At 32.8% G+C, this 20,667-nt stretch overlaps 1 protein-coding gene across 5 annotated transcripts; it reads right to left on the reverse strand.

Annotated features, from left to right (window-relative positions):
* Window positions 1–2,692: 2,692 nt before the first annotated feature.
* Window positions 2,693–20,141, reverse strand: LOC108727209 (serine-rich adhesin for platelets). 5 transcript variants are annotated; one of them, XM_018455233.1, is made up of 8 exons: window positions 20,009–20,141; window positions 19,209–19,388; window positions 17,892–18,025; window positions 16,078–16,581; window positions 11,913–12,427; window positions 10,070–10,610; window positions 5,236–5,688; window positions 2,693–3,280 (listed from the first exon to the last, which is right to left on the reverse strand). In XM_018455233.1, exons 2-8 carry the CDS (start codon window positions 19,234–19,236, stop codon window positions 3,101–3,103), a joined length of 2,355 nt encoding a protein of 784 aa, XP_018310735.1. In that variant the 5' UTR covers window positions 19,237–19,388; window positions 20,009–20,141; the 3' UTR covers window positions 2,693–3,100. The 5 variants fall into 5 exon arrangements, with proteins under 5 accessions (XP_018310735.1, XP_018310732.1, XP_018310734.1 ...); XM_018455230.1 differs by having other exon boundaries at window positions 19,209–19,462; XM_018455232.1 differs by having other exon boundaries at window positions 19,906–20,141.
* Between the last annotated feature and the right edge of the window lie 526 nt (window positions 20,142–20,667).

Consider the following 20,667-nt stretch of genomic DNA (forward strand, 5'->3'; position numbering starts at 1 on the left):
TTTTTTAGATATTCACAGGTACAACGGTACAGATGTGATGTACGGGTAGTTATTGTGTCTGATGGCTGCTTGTCTGAGAATTTGTGTGTGGTGTAACTCCTCGGGAATTATTGTGTCTGTAATGTGAGGCACTCAGAGTTCATCGTTAGAAGTTATGCAAGAGGTGTAGAGGACGTAGATACGGCGTATAGACGGCTGAAAAGTATTTCTCAACTCGGGAAACATATGGTCTAGGTTTAACCACAAGTTTTTGCTAATGGTCTTAGAATCAGGGCCCGGGAGAAGAAAATTACGGGCCCCTATTTCACGCAGGTATTACCCCCAACTAGGAGCGGCAGATTTAGCAGATTTTGTAAAATTCACGTATAAATATTATCGAGCACCAAGATCCGCTTTAGACCGCATTAGGCAGTTTTCTCTTATTGTTTGATTTATTCTTAGCGCTTTTGACTATACTAATGTTTATCGTACTTTAATTTTATAAAACATTTTCAAATTTTTAAAATGAATTTTAAATTTTAAAATAAATTTTAAATACCATAAACATTTATTTGATTATTTAATATTTTCTGAATTTTGCAATCAATTTTCAGAAACAAATATTTCATCAATCAAGTAAAGTTGATTGATATTAGAAAAATGTATTAATCCGTATAACAAGGATACATACAAACTAATTGAACTAATTTCCTATAAAAAAACCCATAACAAGAAGTGTTACAATGGTATACAGCCATATGTTCAAGAAAAGGGAAATGGATCGAATACAACGATCTAGACAAGAGAGAAAGAAGTATTAAAGAGAATGCAATAATGACTACGTTTACACGCACTGGTAAAACCGTTTTAATAAAAACCGTTTTAGTTAAAACCGGTGTTAGATGTCCTGTAAATGTCTGTTAATACAGATGTTATTAAAACCGTTTTAGTAAATCCAAACCTCTTCTGAAACAGGTTTGGCATTACTAAACCGTTTTACAAAAGTCGTGTAAACGGTCTTCAATCGGTTTAACGTATCAAAATTCGATGTTACCAACTTTAGATGTTAAGGTTAAGAAATGACAAAGGATATTTCGTCTTAGGTTCCATATTAAATTATATAAAGCTACTTTATTTTTGGCGGAGGTAAAATACGCCTGATCGTGTAAACAGGCACCAACACCGATTTTAATTAAAACGGTTTTTACTAAAACATACTTAATATATATTTTCAATAACGATCTATTTTCTGTCATAATTATCCTCTTGTCAATGCGTGAGTAATTTTTATTTTTATTTTTTAGACAAATGTCTGAAGCAAGTCTTAAGGATAATGTCTATAAGATGTCATAAAGATAATTCTATAAAACGCCATAAGGGACAAGTCTGTAAGACGTCTTCAGGATAATGTCTTTAGGATGTCATAAATCGACGCATAAGACATTTTAAAGACGTTAAATTTATTTTTTAATTTTATCTTAAATTTAATTTATTGTTTATTAGACGCATACATTTAGTAGTGGCTGTTTACTTTGAAACTGAGCAATTATATCACAAAAATAGATTGATTTACATTCTTCTGATAGTTATCTTTTATGTAGTATCATCTATTGACTGGACTATGTCGCAAGGACGAAAGACGATACCGAGAAGATCCATAAGTCAAGGAATCAGGCGAGGACACTCACTGAGAATATTCAATTCTTCGTCGGTCTTCTGGTATATCATCGAGATTGTCTATACGGATAGTGCGGTCATTGCGCGATACCTCATCATGATATCTCATCGCGATATCTCTCGTTATATATACAAAATACGTGATATCATAATAAATTTATCTTTTTAAAAAAAGGTAAAAAAAGGCGCAAGTGTGCGTGCTCCTCTCAGAAAAAATCATTACATAAATTATTATATAGGCTTGTATGTGCGCTCCTTGAAGAAAAAAATGACTTCCTATTCCAAACCTATTTTCCAAACTATAAAAATATATATTTTTTTCAAAAAATATGTGAAATCTTTAAATTGCGCCGATTATAAACAGAAAATACATTTCATTGAAACACTAATGTTATACAACTACTTTTAAACAAAAATATATGAAAATAAGAGCATAATAAAAAAATTTTAATATAAAAAAACTTGGCGCTGCTAGACCAAGTCAAGTTTGCTAATATTATATTAAGAAGGAACACTCATTGTACTCGCCAAGTTTCATGGAAATCGATGAAGAACAGTTCAATGTTCCCTTTGTTAGTTCCTTATCTATATTTATTAGTAAGTTTTTAAGTAATTTTTAAATACTGAAATAAATTAATCAATGAAACCACTTTTTAGTATTAAAATCCTGTCTAATTTATTCTAACATTATTTTTAATGTATCAAAAGATACTGGTACAATTATATCAACTCTGACAAGCCGCTAGTTAGATTATGTTTTAGTTGAATTATGCTACGACATACTGTCAACATAAGCCTAATTATCTTTTATTTTATAATCATAATTTTATTTACTGTTATTCCTACTCTTAAAAGTATATAGCAAAATTATTTTGTCAAGGATATAGCTATTCTGCTATTTGTCAATATTTCAAACTTAATTTAATGAAAATTCAAGGCACACATGGATATATTTCTGTATTTTATTCATACAAGTGAATCGATTTCATTTGATTATTTTAACTGTATAAAATGAAAAAAGTATTTTCTCTCCTAACATTTTTCCATAATGTAATCTCACTTGTACTGTATCAAATAACTAAAAATATAGGACCATTGCTATCCAATAAAAATTTTAATCCTATTCCAAATTTCAGCTTCAGAGTACCTTTTTTCTATTTATAGTCGAAATCTTGATGTGTGTGTAACGATATTTTCATAATCTAATAATTAATATTTTTATTTTGGAGATTTTTTTCAAATCATGACATTGCAATACAATTTATATTCGTAAAATTCCTATGCAGTTTGTTACGTAGTTGATATTCACTTACAATATGAATTTGCAATGACATAATGATAGTGCATATATTGATAGAGATCACAGATTAAAGCCATTGTCTGCGTTATTTTGAAGACACAAAAAAGACTGTATACAAAAAACGAAATATATGAATATTATACACTAAGCTGGTAACAAATCAAAATCATCTGAAACATGCACCATAGGAACATGAACATCTTCTATCTGAGGTGTCGTTTTGGATTCACAAAGTCCTACTTCTTTTAATTTCCATTCCCAATGCATTCGTTGAACGGCATGCAAAGACTCTGCCTCATTATGATGTCTCAACAGCATACCTTCCTAAAATTAACCATTAGATGTAATAAAAATAAAATAAAATATTGTAAATAAATAAGTAAATCATTTTATAATAAAAAGTTAAAAGTACATGGATATAAAGTAAATATATTATATTATTTCACTGACAGAAAATGACACAAACAAAATTAATCGATTTTAAAATAGCTTTTAATTTAATTTCATAATAAAAATTAAATATACTGTTTGCTGTTTTTTAATTATTTGTAAATACATTACTAATTATGTTATGTAACGTATGTATATATGTTATTGTATACACAGAATATAAATACCGAGAAGGATTAAATAAAAAATAGAAAATTTCATTTATTGAATGGTTTTGTTCTATTAAAAATAAGCTTCGTTACACATATATTCAATACAATTCCCTTCTTTTGTCATATACAAGATAAAAACAAGCTTAGCAAGTTAAAAGTATGATATCTCTTCAAGCATATTTTTCCAACCTATAGATTCTTTTGATAAATTCTGAATTAATTTTCTCTTACCAAAAATATATACAAAAATCAAATATCATTAAAGGAATTAATTATGAAATCGAAAGACTAATTATGAAATAATATCCTGTACTAATTATGAAAATTATTTCAGTCGAATTGGCTGTGATATTTTGTAGATTATAAGATACTGATCGAAAGTTTCCTTAGGCAAAACTCAAAAAACGACAGATTTTATTCTAGCGCTATTTAAAAGTTGCTATCTATTTTGAATCCAATCGAACTGAAAAGTATCCCGAAATAAAAAAGGGAATAGAAGTGTAATGACTAACGGGCAATTGAGAGCAACAATCAACGCAATTGTTCATGCATAATAATTAACAAATGTATTGTTCTAGACGTTACATATACATGAGAAGAATCGGATGTATCGACTCTATTCAAGTCATCATCAGCGACGTCTTATGGTAAATTCAAAAATTAATCGTACCGTATAAAATAAGTCTAAAAAAGCAGCTGAAGAGTCTCTTCAATTTCATATTTGAGAAACATCCAGTAAGCTGTTTTATAACAGCTTATATAAGCTATTTTACGGTACGATTAATTTTTTAATCTACCATAGGACATACTGATGACTCGAACGGAGCCAAAACGTCCGATTCTTCCCATTTGTATGTAACGTCTAGAACAATACATTTGTTATTACACACGAACAATTGCGTTGATTATTACTCTCAATTGCCCGTTAGTCGTTATTCTTTTTATCCTTTTGAAAAGTATCTTTTTCTACTAAACTATTCATTTTTGGTAACTGTATCTTAACACTTTTATGTCTAGAATAATGAGATAAATCAATTGATATAAAGAGAAAGTACATAGTTGCTTTAAAAAAAATTGTATAATTTGCAATATTAATACTTGCAAATTACATATTTTTTAAAAACAAAACTGTTTTCTTTACATTAGTTGATTTATTATTCTGTGCATAAAAGTATGAAGATAACAGTTACCAAAAAATGGAAAGTTTAGCAGATAAATAAAGATACTTTTCAGTCCGATTAGACCCAAAATAGTAATTTTCAAATAGCGCTAGAGCTAATTTTTGATAGTTTTGCCTAAGAAAATTTTTAATGAGCATCTTTTAATCTAAAAAATATCACAATTTCAGCCAATCCGACTGAAACCACTTTTTTCATATGACAATGTAAGGTCATTCTCAATATCGTATGTTTATAACTAATTAAATGTAAAATGTATAAATACATGGTAAAAACTCGAGGTTATATAATTGAAAAATATAATTTTATCATTTATTTTATTTGAACGCGTTAATTTTCAAAAAGCTTTTCATTTTTAATTATTGCGGATGTCTTGATAATTTTATTAGAAAAATTGACTTAAAATTGACTAATAAATCTGCAGTACAAAAACATGCTTAACAGAGATAATATTTTGTGTTAATTCATTTTACCTGCTATTATCTAATTATATCATTACCTTTATTTTTTCCCATTTATCATCCACATCTTGAAGCCAACTTAAGAACAGTCTACCATTATATCTACTCCTTGCATTCCTATCTTTTTCTTCTTGTTCAGGAGTAATGACGTTATAGACTTCTTCGTCTTTAAGAATTGTACAAACGGAAAAGGGAAGAGATTGATTAGCAAGTGCTCTGGCCGCTCTACCGTGAACTCTAAGAATTTCCTGCTCCACTGACAAAACTAATTTCTCTTTTTCAACCACATGTTGCATCCTAAGACGATATCGTTCTTTTTCTTGTTCAACATACAGATCTTTCATAGCTCCGTGTAAACCAACAGGTGGATTAACATTCGGTTCTTTTGCATTACCGGCTAATACATAAGTACAGCGATTCATCAAGTAATCCTTAAAACCTTGAGGAGGTTTCGGTTGAACTGGGAACAAGCCCTTTCGTCTTCTCTCAATCTGTGAAGAATATTAAAAATTCATGTGTTGTATTATATTTTTTATTTTGTTGGTAAATGTTCAGAAAAGGGGCGCCACCCCCAATGACCTTGACATGTGTTGTCAAGGTCATGACCCTGAGTGACCTCCGACAGGTTTTGGTTGGTAATATTAGGTTGGGATATTTAACTTTTTTCTTATACTTTCGCAAAATTCTATGCGACGATCAAATTCATCTTCACATAATTCCTGTGCCAGATGGATCTTATATGTATGAATGAAATTTCTCCTTTTTTAGGATATTATGAACTGATATAGGAGCGATGTCGTGTTGTTGTGCAACTTTGCGAATTGAATTACGTGGATCTTCGATAAAAGATTGTTGAACACATTTAATCTTTTATCAAGATTTGCTGCTGCTGCTAGTCTACCTGGTCTTTTACAAAACCTGTTTCTTCAAAACGTTGTATAGTATGAATTCAATAACAGTCGATTTAGATAGACCATTTTCCTCATTCCTAAAAGTTCGATTAAAAAGTTCTGTCACTTATGCGTAAGACCTCTTACGATCAACCCATCCTCGCATCATTAAAAGAGATATACGCTCCTGTTCAGTAAGCATTATAAAGTATTTTAAATAAATACTTTATAAACAAAGATAACTATGTGGAGATAGTAATCTTAGAACGGAGTATCACGACAAGGTATACGAGCACCTCCTCAATCATAGGTCACAAAAAGAATGAACTTGATAGGAGAGATCTCTAGCATATGTAATTTCCAGCCTGGAGGGTAAGCGGAAAGGAGGAAGAGGGAAATGGAAAGAAGGTAAGGGGAAGAAAAAAGGAGGGAGAGGAGATAGACACACAGACACGCGCGCGCAGATACACACGACTCATAAATCCAATTGGGCGACCTCTACGTGATATACCTTAGGGTAAAGCTAATGTCGGCGGTTCTGTAACTTTCAAATCTCATAACTTGAAAAGTATTGATTAAAAAGACGCTTTATTATAGTGTTTTGAAAAGCTCCTGACATCAACTATTAGATTCTGAAATAAAAAATAGGGTGTTTCATTAAAAAAAATCGATTTGATCTTGATCTGACCTTGGTGACGCCCAAGGTCAAACTGATAAGATCAGTAAATAGATTTTGAACTACACAACTTTTATATGAAACATTTTTCTCAGAAATGCTTACTTTTCAAGATATTTAAGGGGTCCGGGACTTTTTGAACACCCTGTATATTTCGTATTATATGCTACCAAAATCTTCTCGATATTAAAATCATCAGTATAAACATTTCTAAACAGACGAGTGCGAAAGATAAATTCCTTGTCGGTCCTCGAAAGTGCGTCATTATCATATCTACTAAATTCTCAGTTCTCGAGAAAATGTATAAAATCAAAATTTTTTATTGACTCAAACTTTAATATTATGCGATAAGTATTTGCGGTCTTATTCTATGCAAAAAAGTTTTTTATGATTTCGTTTACTTCAATATACATTTCAGTTTTCACGTATAGCTATCACTATCATAGTATTGAAAAACTATTATAGTATTAAGGTACTTTTTCATGCTGACACTTGATGCTCATTTTTAGCGTTAAAATAAGTCACGCAATCAAAATTGACGTTTGATATTTATCAATTTTTATTTGTCATGTGACCGATTTTGATACTAAAAATGAGCGTCGAGAGTACCAGCATGATAAAGTACCTTAATATTATAATAGTTATTCAATATTACAATAATAGCTATCAACCCTTGCAAATTTTAAATATTTTTAAATATATATAATAAATACGATTCTAAAATTTATTTTATACCTTTTATATTTAATAAGTCGTATCAGTTATTTTACCGTGAGCTCTGATTAACTTTACAACATTTACTTAAAAATATAGGAGCAATAAATTTCTTGTATTAAATTAGAGAAACCTTTATCTCAGCGGTAAGAATTCGCAAAAATATGTTATATATTTTTAACAATTTAAAAGGAGCAATAAATTTCTAATATATTTTAAAAGCACATTGTATTTAGAATATTTTGATACTAACAATAAGAATACACAGGATAGAACAGACCTCTCGTATCACATTTTTTTTTCGGAAATAGATAGCAATCGGAAGTTGGAGAAAAAATTTCATTATCAAAGCCTATGAACTACTTAATGATGGCAGTTTAATTTTTCGAAAATTATCCTAAGTATGGTAAACCTAGGTCAAATCTGAAACTTTTAATGGGAACGTAAGTCGAGTAAAGCATTATTGGACAGATCTTTTAAAAACAAACAACTGTTGCTTAAACTCTTTTTGATATCACTCACGGTTTTCGAGAAAAATAAGAAAATGTCAGATGAGTCATCCAGACATAAAAAATTATTTATTTCAATTAAAATTTTTTAAAACAAACTCCATATGATCAATAGGACGATGGTCTTTGCGCTTCCAGAAATAAAAAATACGCGAAGCGTGGAAAGTCGTGCGCTCCGTAGCAAGGGAGGAGATCAGGTGGAAGTCGCTTCGCATGGAAGTCGCGCGCCCCTAAGCAGGAGAGAGGTGGGGTAGACCTTGCTTCACGTAGAAAGTTGTACTCCCCTAGTCGGTTCACCTTAAACCTCCCTCCTGCCTAGAGGCATACAACAAAACAGAGAAATAATTAGCAACTTTGATTGTTAATAACTTGTTAACAGATAACGAGCGACGGCTAAAACTTGGGAGATGGGGTGGAAGTCGCTTCGCATGGAAAGTCGTACGCGGGATGAAAGTCGCTTTTTGTTTTTAAAACAGGAAATCTATTTTAAAGCAGAGAATCTTTTTCTTATAGTAGAAAAGAGACATTACTTTTTTACACTTTTCTTCTTAATAACTTTGTAACGAATAACGAGCGACGGCTAAAACCTTTGTTGGAGGTTACTGAGAGTCATGACTTTGACAACATATGTCAAGGTCAATGTCATAGGGGAAGGCTCTCCTATTCCTGAAGAGTATAAATACTCTCCAAAAATTGCTTATGCTATTGAAATAACTGCGAACGCAATTTTCTGTTAAACGATTTGAGTAACAATCGAGAATAGAAATTGTTAAGTAACAAATTTGGTTGGTAATAATATTTTGGCATAATATAAGTGGATATAATAGTATAATTATGTATATATCACAGTATACAAGGATATACAGTAGGGACGAGCAGCGTCGGCACCTTTGATCTTTTTCAGACGAGTTTTCAGAGTCCGCCATGTCTCTTTAGTGACTTGATATCAATAGTGACTTGTTATCGATAGTATTAAAAATCATCGCCTATACTCAACAAAAAAGAAGATAAAAATCTTAATTTCCTTTCAGAATCTTCCACCAAATCGATGAGCAGTCAGATACATTCACGCACGTTGCTTCATAAAATTAGTTGCTATAATCAGCTATTCAGGAGACACGGTAGTGTCTCATCACTAAGACACACAGAGATATGTGTGTCATGGCGCAATTGCAGTAACGGAGAAACTGTGGGTTCTTTGCTTTGATCGGAATTGGTGCCACCAAAAAAATGGTCGCTTATGATGCGCAAATCTGTACGGTTGAATGGAAAACGGGGTCTTGTCCCTACTGTATATCCTTATACTGTGGTACATATGTATTGATCAATATGAATGTCTTCAGTACTATTCAGAGTGTCCTATTTTAATCGACCACCTCAAATATCTCTTGAACGCTGCATCTTAGGGAAAAATGCTTGAGATAAAAGTTTTGTGACTTCGAGGGGGACATAAGATGGTACCATTGGTTTGACCTTGGTTGGCGTTGTCAAAATCAGAGCAACTTCAGGTCACTTTGAATTTTTTAAACGGAACCCCCCATTTTTCATTACATATTCTGGTAGCTTACCTTGAGAGCTTTTCAATACACTATAATAAAGTATTCCTTCATTAAGTGCTTTTCGAATTATAAGGCTTGAAGGTTACAACCGGCGTTAACATTACCCAAGGTGTCCGACTGATAGCTATAACCTCTTAAGTGCTGTTCATGATTATGACCTGGATAACATTTGTCAAAATCAAGGTCATTGGAAGTTGTTCCTCTTATTTTCACTTTTAAGTAAAAAGGAATTTTTAGTACAAAAATGAAAATAAGAGAAACAATGGCCTTAATTTTAAAAAATTCAAATTGACCTTGACAATGCCGTTCAAGGTCAAACCAATGATACTGTCTTATGTCTCCCTTGAAATTACAAAACTTTTATCTAAAGCGTTTTTCCCTAAAATACACTATTCAAGAGATATTTAAGGTAGTCAATTAAAATGGTCAGACACGCTGTATAGACATATGGCTATTATAAATTCGAACATGTATGTGACTTTATAAAGATCCATGCATTATTAAAAACTTAAAAAATACTTTGCCTGTTTTCTAATGTTCAGAAATAGCTGGTAACAATTAGTAATTGGTTGATCATGAGGATGAATTTCTGGTCCCGTACTAGTAGCCTCAGCCGCTTCATTAGCAGAAACCGTAGCTGCAGCCTGTTGTGCTTCTTTACTAGGTTTCATTTTTCTCTTTCTAGGATGAAGTTCGACAGGTGGTGCTGATATACCAACGTTAGAAATCGCTGAAGAAGTGGTTACCGAGACATTTTCCAAATTTTCCATACCGCTATCCTTTTGATTTTTCCCAGCAGCTTCTATATTTTTGTCCGATTTCTCCACGGCTATGTTACACTTCGAGACAGTTCCCGTATTTGTGGATTCTGACGAATTAGTTTTACTTACATCGGATCCAACTATTTCTGGCGTAGGCGAGTGATGCCTTTGTTGCGGTGAAGAATTATTCGAACGATCTATAATAGTATTAGCTGGTAATGGTGATGAGGTGGAATAACTTCCATTACCAGACGAAGAAACAGCTTCTTTTGGAACCGTCGAACCGTTATTACCATTTCCAGTCCTATAACAATATAATTATAAGAATATATAATGTGTCCTATTTATGAATAACACAAGTTTCTTGTTTACAAAATTCTTGTTTAATATTCGATGAGAACAACAAAGATAAAAAATGATACTTGGGACACTCGGATGGAAATTTAAAAATAGTCTAACAGATAGGTAGTTTTCCCTAAATTTGATTTAAATTAAACAAGTATTACAAAACAAGAGAAAAATCTAAGGACTTATATCCTTGCTATGCCTTAAGTATGTTTGTTCTTATACTTTATCGACTGATTTCATATTTTCAACCGATTTTATTAACACTGAATTTGCGACTGCTAGACATATATGTGAAGGTTAACGAATGAAACCACAAGAGAGAGGAATTATAATTTTTGCGGCAATACATGAAAGAATCACAATTATCTTCAAACTACAAATTTATATTAGCGTAACTATGAATTTAAAATTGGAATTGTTACTGAAAATTAATTTTTGCTTTCCACTTTAAACATTGTAAACACTGAGGATGGCCTGACAAAAAGATCGAAACGTTTGTTCAATATTTAAACATATCATATTTTGGCTAGTAGTCCTTATTGTTATTTTATGTTTATTTATTATTATTGAACCATTATAATATCATTTTTATTTAATAACAGTAATTTGTTATGTTAAAATTAATAGGAAAATGTGTACCAGTTAGTGAATAGTTAGGGGGCTTGACGATATATTAAATTCACAAGCAATTTTATAATTTTTTATACTGACAAGCATCATACTTTTATAAGAATAAGATATATAATAATCAGATATCAATGAGAATTTTAATCTACGAATAATTTATTACAACAAATATTGTCTCAGCCGGCATTCGAATCCCCAATCTTCTATAAAATATTACCTCAGCCGGGAATCGAACCCGAATGTAAAATCTTTTTAACATAAAGTTTTATGATTGAAAAATGTTATAAATTCAATATTTTGCGATAAAAAAAATTATATAAAAACACAACTTTGCAAAGTTATTTTTCAGATGTTAGTAAAATTTACAAGTTTCAAATTATTGGAATATATTCCAGATTATTAATTGCTAAATATTCGGGAAAAAAACATAAATATATTCATATTTATGTACAATGCAGCACATTAAACTGATATAAAAATTAATAAGCTATAAAAGAAGTTGTAATAAGTAACTTTTTTGTAAAACATATATTATTCCGTAAATCATGAATAAATAAAATGTATTCTGGAATTGAATAGAAAAAAAATAGATCTATATATATATATATATAGAGTAGAGTCTTTTGCTAACCTGTGTGAACTTCTCAATACACGTTGATGATGCGTTGATCTTTCTTCTCCATGCAGAGTCACACTAAAGTCTTTCTTGTCTTCTCCTTTTATATTAATATTACCTTCTGTAGGACTAGTTGTACCACTAGTTGATTGGCTTGGATCTTTCTCGGTCGAATCGCTATTTGAACTAGCGACTACATAGGGCAACTGATGACTTCGACTTGCAACATTTTTACCGTTCCTATTGCCTTGTTCCTGTTCCGATGCCGTACTCTGCGGAATAACTATCTTTAAAGGTGGTACTTTAGGAGCAGAATTAGAATCCAAACATTTCAATCGGTCTTCCTCATCATCAGATTCGGGTGGCGCCGGAGTACCGTTTTTCGCACTCGTCGAACTAGAAGTATTCGAAGGTTTCGGGCTAGTGGCCATTGAAGAGGCATTGGGACTCTTTCTGTCCGCATTGGAATTCGTATTTTGATTTCCTTTACCAGATGCCATTCCAGATCCTTGCTTACTAGATTTTATACACTACAAGAAATTAAATATCGTAATATGCATAACCGCAGAAAGATGTTACGTGATTAAATAATATTAACTACTCTTACAAAATAAAAAAAATAACACTAAGATTAAGGCTAATGAGAGTCAACGCGAAAATGGGTGCGCACAAATATTAATTCATATACAGTAATTCATAATAATAAATGATGTCAACTTTATTACGAATTCTTGAACGTTTCAACTCTCTTTGAAATCTTCCTCAGCAAAGTTACAAATATTCACACACAATATTAGTTCGACGATCTGTCCAGGATGAGTCACTCCCAGGTTCCCAACTGTAACGGATTCTATGTAAAATTGTAAAAATTGTAAAAACATATAATAAAGGAACAATCATCCAGGATAGTGAGTGACTCACCTCGAAACAGACGCCAACCATGTCATGAAGCTTTGACAAATATAATTTCACAAATTAATAAATTAATCATATTGCGAGCAATTAGTTAATTTTCAATAAACGGTTCGGAGTTTCGAATTATTCTAACGACCATTTCAATTTTACAGAGGTAAAAACATGATGAAAACATAATTCTTATGTCATGAATAATATACCAGAAAATATATAAGCATTGTGTATGAAAGATTAAGCTTAAACTTAAGACATGAAATAAAATTTCTAAAAGCCGAACATTAATATAAGTAAAATGTAAAGACAAAATATAAGGTAAACTAATTAGTCAATTTTGATAACATCGTAGCACAGGCATGATGCAGTCCATCTGTATCTGAACGTAAATTCAAACCATTCTTCTGTATATGTATATGCGCTTTCTCAGAAATTAAGCATTTATTTAAGCTTCTCTTATGATCCAGAATTTGGATATTGTCCCAGTCAAAATCATGATTAAACTCAGTTCTGTGATCTGTGATTACTAATTTGCTTTTAGTGTTCCGATATGATTGCGACGTTCTGCAATCCTAGAGCTTAATTTTCTACACGTTTGTCCGACATAAGATGCGTCAGTCTTTACATGCAACCTTATATATTATATATATATATTCTTATTACAATTTTTTGGAAGAACATCCTTCTGAACCTTGATAAACCTGTTGAGCTTGTTGTTGCTAAAGAAGCATAGCCTAAGTTTTTCATTCTTACAAATAGATTAAAATTTCTCTGATGTACTCGAAGTGTAAAGAATTACAAACCATAGAGTTTTTTCCAAATTATCAGAATTATTATTGATGTTATTGTTATTATTATTAGTGTCAGATTCTTTTTCCCAAAGAATGCGCTTAGCAAATAAAAATTTTAAACGTTTAGAAATAGTTTCAAACAAAAACTCCACTGGATAATCATTCCTTAATAAAGTATTGATTATAAGCTCAATATTCTTTTGCTGGAATTTTAGTTCCGAAAGCATCATAGCCCTATCAGTCATTCCCATCACTATGCCTTTTTTCTGAGAGATAGGATGTGAAGATAAAAAATTTAGGTATCTCTCGCCCCGAAAAAGTTAATTTATAATCAAATTCTAAATAACAATATAAATACAGTCAATATAACAATATAAATACAGTCAAATTCTAAATAATTATTATTCTTGATAATCGCCATATCCAAGAAATTAATACTATCCCCCTCCATCCCCCATTCTCTAGTGTAAACTGCAACCTTTGTGAAAAGAGTTGAAAGTTGTCAAAATAGATTGAATTAAATTAACAGGAACAGCCATCACAATGTCGTCAACGTATCTAATGTAAAACGGCATAGACACATCGATAATCTTCAACGCCTCCGCCTCCTCGCAATACAAAGTCTGCAATCACCGGAGAAAGAGGCGACCCCATCGGAGTGACAAAATTCTGTCTATAATATTCATTCTTAAAGCTAAAAAATGTCGAGTTTAAAACTAAAGATACTACACACACACATACGCACACGCACACGCACGCACGCGCACGCACACACACGCACACGCACGCACACACACGCACACACATTTAAAAATTCTTCTTCCGGAATACAAGTCACCTTCTTAAAATTATCCCATCTTTTAACCACACTTTTTATCGCTAAATCAATTGGTATATTGATAAACAATGAAACCACGTCCAAGGATATCAAAGAAAATTCATTTCCTATATACATATCCATCAATTTGTCAACTAGCTGAAAACTATTATCCACTTTGCTGAAGGATCTGTCGACATTTTTTGATATAATATCGCGCAAAAACGCTACCAATAAATATAACGGACTATCTACAGATGAAATAATAATCCTATATAGCATTCCCTCTTTGTGAACTTTAGGGAAAGCGTAAGCTCTAGATAAATTACAATCACTATTCAAAATTTTTTTATAAGTTTGATCCGAGATATAATTTTTCTTCAACTATCTTGTAAGCAACTCCCAAACATTTTTAATTAAATTATTTAGAAGATTTTTAATTAGTTTGATATATGTATCCTGATCACTAAGCATTTGTGTAATTTTTTTCAATATACTCGTTTTTATTTAAAGTTACCATCATGTTCCCCTTGTCTGCTTTTGTAAATATAATATTTGGATTGCTTTTTATGAATTGAGATGTATATTTCGTAAGAAGTGAAATTCTTTTAGTAATTCCGTTGTTCAACATAGAGGATAAAAAATTTCTCACAGGATCAGGGTGGTTAAATTTCTAAAACTCAAGATACTAACAGATTTCAAAAATCTAAAATTGTTTTCTATGTTTTTGATAAAATCTATTAATGTTTTTACTGGATATGAAAAAGGTAATAAGAAATTATCCCTTAGTTAAAGTAGAAATTGTACCTTTTTCGGAATTACAACACCGGTTAAATTGACAAACCATCCCTCCTTAGTACTAAACAAGGAAGAGACAACAGATTTATCAACGAATTCCTTGGCTTCAATTTTCACTTCAATCTGATTTTTAGATGGATCAGTCGTATTGCATTGTAATGAGAATTTTGGTTTGTTTGTTGCAACCTCATTGTTGTTAATATTAGTTTTTTGCTTATCCACATTCACAAAATAATGAATGGGGTTTATGTTATTGCATTTTTTTTCTTATCCTTTTGAAAAAGTCACTTAAGTTTTTTCGCTAACTTAGTTTCCCTTTTCAATTGGTTTCGAAAGGTGACTTCTTGTCTCCCGAATAATGCATTGCAAATGTTAATTGGGACGTGGTTCATAATGTTTCTTCTAATTCGTAAAATTTCATTTTGAGAATGACTGACAGACCTGTGTGCATCATTAAGCTCAATTTTAAGAATCCTTAAAATAAACTGATTTTTGAAATGCTTAAATTTGTGAAGATCTGAAATGAAACAGATTGAGCTTATAATTTAACAAATAGACTAAATGTTGCGGAACACAATTATTCTTCATACATGTTTTTGTGAATTTTATCCGAATCTTATTCTTAATAATAAACCTATGGTGTTTAATCCAAAACTTCATGAATTCTAACACAATGATACCAAAAGTTACAAAAATAAACTTAAAGAAAGAAAAAGGAGCCGGTGTTTGACGCATCTTTCAGCCAGTGTAATTAAAAAGTTAAGAGTAATTTGAATCGGACTCTCAATCTTTAAAATAAAAAAAATAATAGTAAAATTAAGGCTAATGAGAGTCAGCGCGAAAATGGGTGCACACAAATTCTTACCTTTTCACTACTGGTAGAATTTCTACCAGTACTCTGTCTTCCCGTCGGATTATTTTTTGTGTTCTCCTTTGCGGTCTCGGAATCCTTGCGCTTTTTTCGTCGATTTTCCTCGTCTTGCTCCTCCGAATTGTCGGTCTCGAAGATACGTTTCGCTGATGGTGAAGACGTAGAAACAGCGGACGCTTCGTCAGTAGAAGTCAAAGATACCATCGTTGCTTCACTGACAGATGTCGATGAGTTACCAGTGGTGGATGAGTTATTTCCACTACTCTGGCTACCTTGAACATTCGAGGGTTTGCCGCTACCATCCTTGTCTTTGTCCAGATTAGGATTTGGAGACGAACTCGCACCTCTCACCGGGGTCGGCTCTTTCGAGCTTTTGAACTCGTATACATCACCACTGTCAGTAGATGACGACATATTACCGGTACCCAAAACGGTATTAGAGTTTGCCGACGAGACGTTGATGGGCATCTTCGATGAAGTCTCCATTGAACCTTGACCCTGTATTCAATATTTAATAATAAAGTTTTTATCGAAAGTGGACGTCTTGAAGACTTTTCCAAAAGTCATCTTTCAGACGTCTTTCTGACGTTTTAATTTGATCGTTTATACGTTTTAATTATCGACTGCAAATTTTATTTATAATATCGAGTGCATGATATGATCAATCTGAATATGTTTGAATATACTACGTAACTTATAAAAAGTACTGGATATCAATTAATTTGGCATTCCAATATTTTATTGTATTATATTATAATTATAGTGTTCTACAACTACACAATTATACGAAGCTGTCCAGAAACGCGTTGACAAGAGGAAGAATACGAAGCAGCAATTGGAATTACCTGATAAATTGGTATATGAACTGATTCGATAGATAATAAAGAAAAAGTTCGAAGATATGAAGATTTGTTTGTTTTAGATTGAACTCTGTATCTTCTGAACGAATTAATCGAATTTAAAAAATCAAACGTAAGAATGTAGGGAATTAAAAGACCTTTCTAATGATGTATCATTTGACCTCCCTTCCCATTTGAAATTTTTTAGGAATTGACACTCCCGCTTAGGAGGTTGAAGTTGAGGGTAAGAATTATATGTCAAAAGATGTCCCCCTCTCAATAGAAATCGACATGTTTTTGCGGTTTTTTCGAAAAATTATTTTTGTAGGAGTTATACAGTCTGTTTCGTTTTCGTTGGGCCATCCTGTGTGTATAGCAAACACTAATAACTTTTTTTCTACCTGTTGGGTCCCTTACTGCAGCTGCAAAAGTGGAAGCAACACAACTAACAATTCCCGATACAACTAACAATTTTTTATACATATTACGTATTCTTACCTCTTGAACTGTTTTGTTGATAACACCATTTCAATTATATTTGTTGCTACAAATATATGATGCGAACACAACACAGAAATGAGCTATATCGCTAATATGTTGCACTCGTTGCGCTCGAGCGCACCAACTCTTGTAACGCAGGGACGTTCTCAAATCATAACAGATGTTATGAGACTGAGCTACGCACATTCAAATTTACTTCCGAGCACGATAAGAGGTCTAAACATTATTCAAAGATGCGGGAATCTAAATCAAAGGATCGAGAACGGATCTAAGGATATACAACGAGGAAATTCCACAATAGCTACCCGGGTACCCTGATTATTGAGATTACGTGTAACGTTTGGTTATTGAAGTGAGGGTTAATCATCACGTCTTTTAAATTATTTCCCTTCAAATTGATTTTTTTCACAATCAATATTACATTGTGATCACAAAATCAAATTTTACTACTTTGATATGTGTATGTACCTGTATGCTTACGTTGCTCTGGCGGAAATTTAAATTACCACCTCCTTTCTTCTCATCCCTCGCTCCACGTACCTGGTTGAGTCGGAGCGTCACCCTTGGCGAGCTTCCAGACTGCCCAGTTCCGGATCTGTCAACTGAAGAAAGAACAAAATGTTAATCACGAAAACGCAATATTAATCCTCAACTAGCGCGTTATATTTGATTCGAGATTTTGGAGCACATGGATGTGAGTTACCCCACCCAACGTTTTCAATCGCATATATCCTTACGTGTAATATGCACAGAATTCGAACAATTTTTTTTAATCGATATGCCCCAAAGGTTCAGAAAGAAGACTGAACGGATACAAAAATCGAGAAATTGAAAATATTCGAAATATTCAAGAAAAGTAAGGAAAACATTAAAATTCGCGAGAAAAACGAGTTTTCTTTAAAAATTCGTAGTTTTTCGAGGAGAAAATTGTTAAAGAGAATTTTCCAGCGGGATTTCAAAAGTAATCGAACGTACTTTAAGAAAAACATACCATGATTTTGATTAGTTTAAAAAAATATATTTGTTTTATTAAATTTGTTTTATCATTAAAAACTTGGAATTCATTTATATGTAAAGACCAGTTGAAAGCTCCACGATTATTCGTAAATATCTACGATTTCTTGTAAATTTTATGGCTAGTAAGAAACTGTCTGCAAAAAGATTGTATAAACACTTAAAAATTCTTACAAGTCTTACAGGAATATATTACAAGTCTTATGATTCTGCTTAGAATTTAGGCATTAGTCTATTAAAAGGCTGCGTTCCATTTAACGCTCACAACACTAGAATCATTTTTCATCCTTGTTGTTTATCAAATATTAATTAAACAAAAATAAACAATGCTCACAAGCGTTGCGAGCATTAAGTGGAACGCAGCCAAAGTCGACATTCAGTCTGACTTCAAAATCGACTTTGTCCGGATCTACAATAAGTGTTTTAAGACTTAAGCTGTAAGAAATTGACCAATTACAGTGAAATCCGAGGGGAATAATCGACTGTGATTCGCCCATTTCTTATGGCTTAAGGCTTAAAACCCTATTGTAGATCCGGAGTTAGACTTCTGCCGACTGACAGTCAACTAACAGTCGACTTTGGCCGCGTTCCACTTAATGTTCGCAACGCTCACGATCATCATTTCATCCTTATCGTTTTCAAATATTAAATAACGATAAAATGATGCTCGCGAGCGTTGCAAACGTTAAATGGAATACACCCTTCGTGCTGCATAGGAAATTGCATAATTTTATCTTTCAAGTATTCGAACAGAAAGGAAAAAAAATTTACCTTTATTTTGCGGTGGTGTCCTCCGCATCTCACAGGGAGCTCCACTGTTCTCAACAACGTGCGATGCAGCGGTTGCGAAATTTCCGGCTGCGTGCTGCTGTTGGTATTGCGTTTGATGTTGGTAAAATTGGTGCTGTGTTTGCTGCTCATTCGACGGCGCTGCTGTTGCCGTCTATGCCTCTATTTCAGCAGAACCGATCAAGGGGAAACCAGAAGAAGAGAACAAGGGTTATTGGGAGCGGCTGTTACACTCTCTGTAAATGAAGCAGTGTCTGTAATGCCTATTTCTGCAAATGAGTTCAAAAGATTTCCATGTCGAACTCTTCTTGAGAATTTTTTTTATGGAATAGTAGTTCAAATGATGGCAATATAGCAAATATTAGCTATTTTCAACATGGTATAATGGCGTGACAGTGAAAGGTTAAAGCACTGTTTCACGTATTAATCGATTCACTTAACGGCGCAATATCACTAACTCCAGTTAATGAAAATTTCTATAAATACATCTCTTCAGAAATTCTGTCAGATTTTTAGTAACAGTCCACTCTCAAGAATGAAATCACTTTATGTTAATCAACAATATTATAATTGTTAATCTTGTCAATGAATAACTCGCGCAATCGTTTTATTTCTTCAAATCATGATGTTTCAAAGTTCTACAGCTAATCAATTGTTTTAATTGGCAGTAATTAATTACACGCGTAGATACAAAATGTTGGATTGCTTCGATGTGTGATTAATGGATTGTCGCTATTCTTGTGTGTCCACTACGTTACAGTATGAAAATACGGCAGTATTACTATTTCTCGTCTTCCTGACTCAATCAATGACACAATATTTGATCACTATTCCCTCCCCCCTCCCCCCGCCCCACCGATGACTGTATGCTGTCGACGACACAAAATACCAAACCTACGCTTCTCGTAAAACTGCGCGAAACCAGAGAGAAGCCTGAGAGCGGCCATGCCCGGGATTTAGCTGCAATCTTATTTTGAAGCGCCTCTATGTCCACAAAACGTGGACATCGAACTACGTAGCCAATGTCCACGATCCCGTAGGTAATGTCCACGATTTTTTGATTGTATTCTTCGCTATATTCACGATTTTCGGTCCGTTAGATAGATAAAGACGGACAATCAATCTGTCGGTGCTTGTTGAACAAACGAAACGTCACGACCGGTGACGCAAACGTATTGGAGCGCGTTAAGCTGGTTCTACATTAGTCGCATCGCAATGTCGCAGCGTGTCGCAAGCGTTATGATCCAATCAGAGTCGAGCTAGCTTGATGTTGATTGAACCGCACCGCTTGCGACGCTGCGATGCGACTAATGTAGAACCAGCTTTAGGTTATCTTCATCCTATCTCTTTTTCTTCAATGGATGCGTCCAGAAACACGACCGCTCAATGGCTACGTTCAGCAGAGAAAGCAGCTTTGCAACTGTTGTAAAATTCTTCAATA

The sequence above is a fragment of the Mycetomoellerius zeteki genome, unplaced genomic scaffold, assembly GCF_001594055.1.
Source record: "Mycetomoellerius zeteki isolate Tzet28-1 unplaced genomic scaffold, Tzet1.0 scaffold471, whole genome shotgun sequence".
NCBI lineage: Eukaryota > Metazoa > Arthropoda > Insecta > Hymenoptera > Formicidae > Mycetomoellerius > Mycetomoellerius zeteki.